Source organism: Nestor notabilis, unplaced genomic scaffold (genome assembly GCF_000696875.1).
Source record: "Nestor notabilis isolate BGI_N333 unplaced genomic scaffold, ASM69687v1 scaffold25419, whole genome shotgun sequence".
Taxonomy (NCBI): Eukaryota; Metazoa; Chordata; class Aves; order Psittaciformes; family Psittacidae; genus Nestor; species Nestor notabilis.
Window position 1 is genome coordinate 1 of NW_009944472.1, and position 8,969 is coordinate 8,969.

General features: G+C 48.5%; 2 protein-coding genes across 2 annotated transcripts in view; one reads left to right on the plus strand and one right to left on the minus strand.

Moving 5' to 3' along the window:
• Positions 1-323: 323 nt before the first annotated feature.
• TRAPPC2L (trafficking protein particle complex 2-like) lies at positions 324-2,688 on the plus strand (the record flags this gene model as incomplete). The annotated part of the gene is made up of 4 exons (XM_010022442.1): positions 324-496; positions 1,504-1,591; positions 1,705-1,784; positions 2,517-2,688. Coding segments are annotated over 4 exons (387 nt in total), but the record flags the coding sequence as incomplete, so codon positions are not given.
• Positions 2,689-5,627: 2,939 nt separating this feature from the next.
• Positions 5,628-8,969, minus strand: part of PABPN1L (poly(A) binding protein, nuclear 1-like (cytoplasmic)) — a gene marked incomplete at its 5' end in the record, with an annotated part of 3,753 nt that continues 411 nt past the window's right edge. The window contains 7 exons of the mRNA XM_010022444.1: positions 5,628-5,685; positions 6,342-6,487; positions 6,588-6,675; positions 6,788-6,894; positions 7,360-7,424; positions 7,898-8,006; positions 8,486-8,660. Of these exons, the coding sequence (XP_010020746.1) occupies positions 5,628-5,685; positions 6,342-6,487; positions 6,588-6,675; positions 6,788-6,894; positions 7,360-7,424; positions 7,898-8,006; positions 8,486-8,660 (748 nt within the window). The remainder of the gene's footprint in view (positions 5,686-6,341; positions 6,488-6,587; positions 6,676-6,787; positions 6,895-7,359; positions 7,425-7,897; positions 8,007-8,485; positions 8,661-8,969) is intronic.

Sequence of the window (8,969 nt, forward strand, 5' to 3'; positions counted from 1 at the left end):
GGTGTTCGGCTGCCAGGAGAGGAGAGGGGGTTTCCTCAGAAAGAGCTGGAGCCGGGCTCTGCTGGGGCGAGGGGGCAGGTCAGGCAGGGGAGAGACCCGAGCCTGGTGCAGATGATTCTCCTGCCACTGGTGCATGGAGATAAATCTGCACAAGAGCCATGAGGTGTAAAGGGGATGGATGTGAAATGCGTAAAATGGCTCACCCCTGACAGCAGCATTTCTGGGTGTGAGAGCACTGTTGTGGCGTCAGCCATCACTTACACAGCGTCACTTACAGCACAGAGCGGCCAGTCCTGGTCAGTGTAACTTGTTCTCCTCCTTAGAACTATCCCCTGTACATCCGGAGCGTTCCAACTGAGAACGAGCTGAAGTTCCACTACACCGTGCACACATCGCTCGATGTCGTGGATGAAAAGATCTCTGCGATGGGCAAGGCTCTCGTAGATCAAAGGGAACTGTACCTAGGGCTCCTCTACCCCACTGAAGACTACAAGGTGTATCTTTCTAATGCCTTTTGCCATGCTATTTAGTGTTTATTTATGTATTTATATGTAGATATTTTATGTGTGTTGTTATGCATTTATTTATGTATTTATAGAGGAAAGCCCTTCTTTCTTGGAAGGGGCGCTGCACAGGAAACCTCTCTCCCTACTTGATGCCATATTAAAGACATTGGCAGAAAATACATGGCCTTTTCACTGACCAGTTTGTCAGTTTCAGGTTTGGTGCCTTGGTCAGTTCAGAAGCTGCTTCACTGCCCAGCAGGCAGTGGAAAAATGTACTTTCAGCCCACATGAGGGAGTGCAGCATGTGATGAGTGTGTGGTCCAGCTAGACTGCACCTTTCATTAACTGGGTGCTTCATTCCCTGCTTAGCTAAAACACTTGACTGACTAGAATAAAGGTAAGACTCTTTAATAACACCAGTGAAAGCAGCAGGAGTATGAAGGCCTCTGGTCAAGTACCTTAATCCCAGGTGTGTGGTCTGATTTCTTTATACTCCATTGTTCATTGTTTATAAGTCACACAGTTGATCTTTTGAACTTGTGTCATCTTTTCCTCTGAATCCCACATATGGAAGTTACCTGCAGACCTGATTTCTGGGCTTTTGTAAGCTTGTTGTTTCAGATCAGTCACACTGGCTGACATTGGAACATCTGCAGGTCTCCCAAACAAGAATAAATAAGGTGGCTGTGTCATTAAAATGGTTCCCCCAAAGTACCTAGTGGGAGGCTGCTTCTGAAATTGCAAGGCATGCTTTACTGGCCAGTGTAGGAGCAGGCTTGCCCTGGAGTTATCAAAGATGGAAGAAGTCAGACAGAAAAAGGATTCAGTTCCTGCAAAATATCATATTGCTTACCTCATCTAGTTCTAGCTACGTGCTGGACACAGCAAGAACGTCATGTTTCCTCTCAGCTCGTTTCTTTGAGTGTATCTCAGCCTTGCTTTAGTCGCTTTACCATGCTCTGGTGTGTCAGAAGCACTTGCCTTAACAGCTGCACAGATACGGCTACGTGACAAATTCCAGGGTGAAGTTCGTTATGGTGGTGGATTCTTCAAACACAGCGCTTCGAGACAATGAGATCCGCAGTGTAAGTGCAGGACATGAGAGCATGACTTGTCACATCAGTGGTTTTACTACTTCTACTTATTCATAAAGTGCTGAGAAGCAAAAAAGATTAATTAATCTACAATCCCTTTTCAGATGTTCCGGAAGCTGCACAATTCATATACAGACATAATGTGTAACCCCTTTTATAACCCTGGGGACCGCATCCATTCCAGGTGAGTTGACCACACTGATTTTTGTCATCTTTCTGGAACTTGCAGTGTACCCATGATGTAATAGCACCAAGAGCCTAACCCCTGTGGCTGACCAGTTCAGATCTGCATGCTCTGGCTGCCTAGATGGGAAGAGGTGTGTTGCCTTTGGGCCATTACCATGTAACAGAAAACTGATAGTCTCATGCGTATCTCACTTCCACCTCAGAACTGGTGTTAGGAACACTGACACGAGAAAATTTATTTCTTGGAGAGAAAAAAAAAAAAAAATCACCTGTTTCATAGGTGGCGTAAATAAACAGAGGTAGGTAAAGCAGGTTAAAGAGTGAACAACTGCACTTGTTCAGGGCTTGGCCTTGAGTAAGGACAGACAGGCATTCAGCACGTGTAATTCCTCACAGGGGAGGGCCAGTGCCCCCCATTTCTTATCTGTAATGTCTTTAATCAGGGGATTTTAATATTGTTTGGAGTTTCTGTTGCCTGGGCAAGAACAACTTTTTACACTTTGCTGAGGCAGATCTGAAGCCAGGGTAAAACCTGTCCTTACTTGAGCTTAATTGAAAGTCATTACTTACCCAACAAAGCACAGTTAAAGAATAAAACAATGCACTTAGCTAGGGAAAACCAGCTTGCTAACCAGCAAGAGGCACTGTTAGCCATTGCCTTTGTTACAATAGGTGTGCTGTGCAGAACTAGCTCCTTCCTCTAATATTCTGTGTTCATTCCCTTTTTTAGGGCTTTTGATAATATGGTGAACTCCATGATGATGCAGGTGTGCTGAAGCTCTACCCCTTCTTATCCACGTGTTGAGGACATCCCCCGTGTACAGGAGTGTGCATAAAGTGATGTATATATTGTCTTCGTTCTGTGCAATATTTTATTCTATGTAAATAAACTGGACACCTGCAAGGTCTGCATGCATTTCAGCTCCAGCAAACCCGAGTATAGCACAGACATCACTGTTCAGCTTTATGCCTTCAGGCAACATGTGAGAGCCAGCTCTTCCTTCAGGAAGGTCAGCTTGTGTCAGATAGGTTTGTTCCCTACAGAAATGCGTGCAGCTGTGCCTCTGTGCAGCTCAGATGTTTCTGTAGAAATTGGGCTTTGTATAAAAACAGCAGTTCCTGCTGTGCTGGTGATTAGAGCAAGAACAGCTGCACAAGAGGCAACTAAGTGATGATTATTAGGTCAACCTAGATTTCAGTCAGCTGAGACGCAAAGAGTGACACTGTTCCTCAGAGGTACTGGTGCTTCAGAGCAGTTCCTCTGAAGCAGGACGAGCACATCAGCCACAGAAGTCCTTTTGCTCTTTGCCACCCCCCTTTGCTGCTGTTCAGGACTGTTCATTCTGACAGGAACATCACAAGCAATACTCAGTTCAAACATACTTGGGCCTTTGTCCAGTTTTCCCTGCTAGGAGCACTCAGATCTGTAGGCAATGCTCCGTTAGTTCTTGGAAAGAGAAAACTCTGCAAGTCAGCTGAGGGCTTCAGGTTTCTTTACAACCCCAGGCCACTGTTTACATACTTGAGAGAGCTCTGCAGATAGCAAACAGCTGGTCTCAAAGCACCACCTTGAATCCAAACAAACCCTGCACTGATCTTGCCTTCCTGGGGAAGGTCTTTGGGTGACTTGCATTTGACAGCACCTCCTGATATCTCTTCACACCTCATTCAGACAGGCCAAGCACACTGAACAGCTATTTCTAGCCCAGGTCAGGGAGCACAGGTAGCACAGCTGGGATAAACCCACACAAAGAGATTAAGACAGTATTGCACAGCTGCCTGGCTCATCCCAAACTAATCTCTATTAGCATCTCCTCCCCCTGCAGCTTCCTGCTGTTCTAATTAAAGACTGCCAAATCAATACCAGGTATTTATATAGGAAAAACCCCACAAACTAGGCTAGAAAAGCTTCTTAATTGCTTGTGCAATACACTCAACACTACACAAAGCTATGCAGCTACAGCATGTTCAGCATAACAGGTAACACAGGCAGGCACAGGCACTGAGCAGCTACTCTGTGCCTTTCAAACACCTCTGCTCCAAGTACATCCTGCCCAACATGCAGCAGTCTGTGCTCAAGCATCTAATGAGTTAAAAAATACATAATACATAAGATAATGATAATTAAATAGTTGCACAGCTCCAAAAGATACAAGAAGCCTGGAGAAAGCCAGGTCAGCATCGAGTCAGCTCCAGTCTCACAGTATATGAGGTTCAACTAGCAGGATAATTTATTTTAAAATAAAGTGACATTTACAATACCTTCTCACACAGAACTTCCGTACAGTTAAATCAAAAACAACCTGTCAGATCATCAGAAAGTGTTGAAGCTTCTCCCACCATCTAAATAAGGCACAGCTGCGCACTGCTATTCCAAAACATCTTCCTGTAAATCTTCACTCTTTTCACTTCAGAGTGGGAGTTCAGCATTTCCTCTAACACAAGAGAATCCAAACAAACACCCAAAAGTAATTTTTGTTTAAAAAAAGAAAAAAAAAAAAAAAAAAATTTACAAAGCCACTAAACTGAAAGTTTAAAGCCTAGAAAAAAAACCAACTACTTTCAGTAGTACTAAATAATACTAGTATTATCTAAGTCTAAACTTAAGCTGTAGCTCAGATCAAGGCCAGTGTAGGCAAAAGTACAAAATCAACACAACATCAACAGTTAAACCCCCAAGCTTTCAAGCAAACAAACAAAATCCTTTTAGAGTTAAAGGGGGGGAAATCAGTGGGAGTTTTAGCCTGGCAATGCCCCCCAAGCTGTGAAAAGCTGCTTTAGGAATCAGTCACATTGGGGTTGGAGGAATCCTAGCCAAAGATTAGTGTGAGAATTACATAATAAAACCAATTTTTATGCAGAACTTCGCTCAGCTGGGCTCACACCATTCCCACCCAGGGAATCCTGAGCAGGAATAGTGATGGGAGCGCAGAGGAAGATCAGACCAAATTTGCAAGAGTGGAGATGATTTTGTGATGCTGCTACTGCTAGAAATAAAGTAGAATGATGAGTTGGCAGCGCCCACTGATCCCTATAGCTTTGGAATAAAAGCAGGAGCAGGGACAAAGGGGTTGTTGACTTCTGAAATAAAAGGAAGGAAGGGTTTTGCAACACGCAAGTTTTGTTTAAACCCAGAGGTACAGAGGCTTCCACAGAAACAGCAAGGGATGTTTTCCCCCCTTCCCTAGTTGTTAGATGTACAACAGCAGCAAGCTAAAAACCAGACACAAACCACGTAACTGGCTCCATCCTCTTCCCAAGAGGAAGGTCAGAAATCCACAAGGCTGATGAACGAAAGCCTCCCCAGGAGACAGATCTAGAGCTCCAACCCAGGACTTTCTCCACTGATCTGGAGAAAAGGAGAGTCTTTGGAAAGGTCTTTGGGATCTTCTTACAAGCAAGAGAAAGCAGCATCCAGCTTCTGTGGAAAACGCTGGCAAAGCTGAAGGAGCTTCACAGGTTGAGCATCCTCAGTGGGTTGGAGGATATTTGGATAGCTAGAAGCTAAACCAAACCTTCTAGTGCAGCCCTTTTCTATGGGATGAGAATGAGCCTTGATGGTTTAGGAGAGCTCTTCCCTCCTGAGGACAGTGTAGTCTGGAATAAGACTGTACTTGATGAAAACAAAATCCTCTAAGCAAAGCCAAGGTGAGTCCCTTTGGGATGCTGTCAGGACACGTGGATGGAGCAGATCCAGTCTTCCCTCCCGCAGCCTGGCACACAGCTGCCTCACCAGTAATCCTCACAGCCAGGCAGATGGCATTGTTCATATTAATCTTTTTTGGCTAGGCATGTTTTTAAATCTCCCCAATCCCATCTCCTCATTTCAGGCCCGTCGGCATCACCAGGGCAGTCCGATCCTCTCTAGTGTGTACCAAGGCAGCAGCTTCGCCCGACCCCTAAAGTACAACAAAAACAGCATCCTTGAAGCACAGGGTCATTGCTCAGCTGAGCTGTCAACTGTGCCAAAACCAGCTCGTTCACCTCTCCAGGAGCTGGATTCACCCTTCTGCCCTAGCTAACCTAGACTGAACCCCAAAGCCAGGCACAGCGTGATGACCACTCAAATCCCTGCAGGGACAGCAGCAGATTTCCAGGTGCTTCTTTCACCCCCAAAGTTCTTATCCACTTCCTCCCACAGTGCCAGAGGTGCTGGGGCATCAGTGAAGCTAATCCACAGTGAGCTCACAGATGTATGAGCAGCAGGAAGTGTGTCAGAGAATAGCTCCAGGCCAGCGTTGGGGATGCAGGGACAGCAGCGTGGATGGGTCTGCTGTGCCATCACTGTGCGCTCACTTCGGTCCTTCCCCCTCCCAGCTGCCCACAGGTCCCTGCCAGGCTCCTGCCAAGTCCACAGGCACTGGGGTGATGCAAACAGCGCACGATGGGCAGGAGATGTTTCTAGCACAGGTCTCCTGCCAGAGCCCTTCTCCTTCCTCCAACCCATTCCAGCTGCAAAGCCAAGAAGCTGAGCATGATCGGAGCAAGGGGCAGCTACCTCCATCCTGGAGACACACGGGTCTTAACCCAAAGACACAAGAAACCCCCCACTCACATGTATGTCCTCCCTTGCGCCCTCGAGTACTGCTCTTCGTAGTAGCCTCCCCACTGGGCCAGCCCTCCCCAGGCTTGGAAGTGGCCCTGGTAGCCCCCACGGTCAGTGGTGCTGATGCCTGGCATGTTGGTCCTCTTGGGCAGCACCTGGAAGGCAAGGAGTAGCTCAGCCAGTGCTAACATTCAGCACAGGCCCATGCACATGGGGCTGGGAGAGATGCATGCAGCACCCCAGGGTGCTGCTTACCCTAATGACACGGTCTCTGAACAAGCTCTCATCTAGCTCCATTGCAGCATTCACAGAGCTCTTCTCCTCAAACTCAATGTAGGCATACCTGCAAGGGAATGGGGTGAGCAGAGCCCCAGGGATACCCTGCTGCTCCCAAACGATGGGAAACACAGGGCAGCACCCTGGAGACCCCAACCCCAGCAGAGCACAGCACTGACCCTTTGGGATGCCCTGAGAACTTGTCACAGAGGATGGTCACTCTATTGATCTCCCCGCAGCTGCAGAAATAAGCCTCGAGCTCTTCTGCTGTGGCCCCATAATCCACCTGCAACAACAGTCTCAAGCCCTCCAGTGCCACCAGCCAGCCCCCCATAGCCTGTGGGTCTGCATTCACACACCATCACTGAGACTAAGGAACCAGCTGACCCCTCTCACACCATCTCCTGAGGTTCAAAATGCCCCATCCAGGTGAATGCTCCAGCCTGGAAACCCAAACCCAAGAGACAGCCTCCCTGGCTTTGAGGGCACAGGCAACACCACAAGCCCAGCAGCTTCCAGCAGGGTATTCTGGGGAGCTGACACTCAAAACAGATTATCTGCAAGTGGTTGAAAATCACAAGCAGATGCTGAGCCACATTTCCAGTCTGGGCTGGGCAGAGAAGAAGCATCTGTGATGGGACCAGCCAGCCTTCAGTGTGGGCTGGATGGGCCTGTGTGAGACATCTCGGACATACGTCCAACTGCATCAGGAGCAGGGAAGATGAGTTCTGCTCCAGGGTCTCCCACTTACGTTGCCCACATAGATGGATCGTTGGTCAACCTCTGTCTTGTCAATGATACTCCTTGAGAAGAAACCTGCAGAGACAAGGGTTGCTTTGTCCTGATGGAGGAGGTCTGCTCCCAGCACAGTCACCACAGAGCTGACACGCTGTAAAGCTCCTCAGGTCTCCAGTCACATCCAGGCATATCAAATCCCCACACTGCTGTCTCTGCCTCCTCCTACTCCATCCCCTTGCCCCCTTTCTGTTCAGAAAACAACCTATACCCCAGGGTAACTGCTCTACTGAGGCTGTCGGTGCTAAACCCAATTTATTAACTGAATTAAATGTGATTCATTTACTGCACCTTGACCTGCACAGGTAGGAGGTGAAAGTGGATGTAACCTGCATTAGCACCATGCCACACCTGGAACCCCATCCCTTATCCACCTTCAATGTCCAGCCCCAGGCTGCCCAGAGAAGCAGAACCACATGCTCTGGCTCCAGCTGCCACCCTGTGCCCCAGTGTTGTCCCTGTGGGGAACAGCAGCACCCAGGGACAGCCCATACCTGCCTCCAAGTCCCCGGTAAAGCTGCTCTCAGCTTCCATCTGAAGCTCCCTCATCCACTCAGCCTCTTTCTCCATCTCCCGCACTCTGGCTTTGATGGCCTCCAGTTCCTGAAACCCCAACCAAGACCTGGGTGAGCAGCGCACGGAGCAGGGACACCCTGACCCCTTTCTCCGCATGTACAGCATGCACCTCCACCCGCAGTGCCTTCCTGGGCTGGGGACAACAGCCTGTCCCACAAAAGGGGAGTTCATCTCCCAGCTCCACTAGGGACTAAAACCAGAGAGAAGTATTTCCTTTCACGTATTCGCAAAGCAGCATGTGCTGCAGCAGAGGTGCCAGAGGGAACCGGAGATTTAAGCAGATGAACAGGAGCCATTTACTTTTGCTCCCCCTGGAAGACATCTCAACAGTGAAAGCTAAACAGCAGGAGAGTGACAATTCAATCTTCAGCTTCTCAGCTCAGGGATTTTAACATCAGGGGCCCAAGACTCCTAATTTTTGGAAGTGCTAGAACAGAGGCGTAGGAAGCTTCGCATTTCCTTAGAGAAACAGAGAAAACTGACTCCACACTCAGTCAGGTACTCACTGGGTTCTGCAGAGCCAGCTCCTCCGTGCTGCCCCTCTCCAGGTGACTTGAGTCTGAGTTGTCATCTGCAGCCTTCTGCAGAGCTGCCATCTCTGCCACATCCAAGGATGCCTCCATTGCTGCCAGGGACAGCTGGTCCTGCCACCAGATCCCTGAAGTGTCCAGGAAGAGAGGACTGGGCAGGAGGAGAGGCAAAAGGCCATTTAACAAACAAGCACACAGCCATTTAATGCAGAACTAAAGTAGAACACCAGCTGTGCAAGGGCTTTATGGGTGCTTCTAGCAGAAGGATGAACACCAAAGCAGTTTGCTTTCAGTGCTGCAGGCAGGCTTGCAGCAAGTCCCCAGAACTAAAGGAGTGAGGGCTACTGGAAGGTCTCCAGTTCATACCAAGCCATTTCCCAACTCAGGAAAGCTGCAGAGGGGAACAGGAAGCACCTCTCCCTGAGTGAAAAAGGAAAAGCAGGCACAGGCCAGCAGGAAA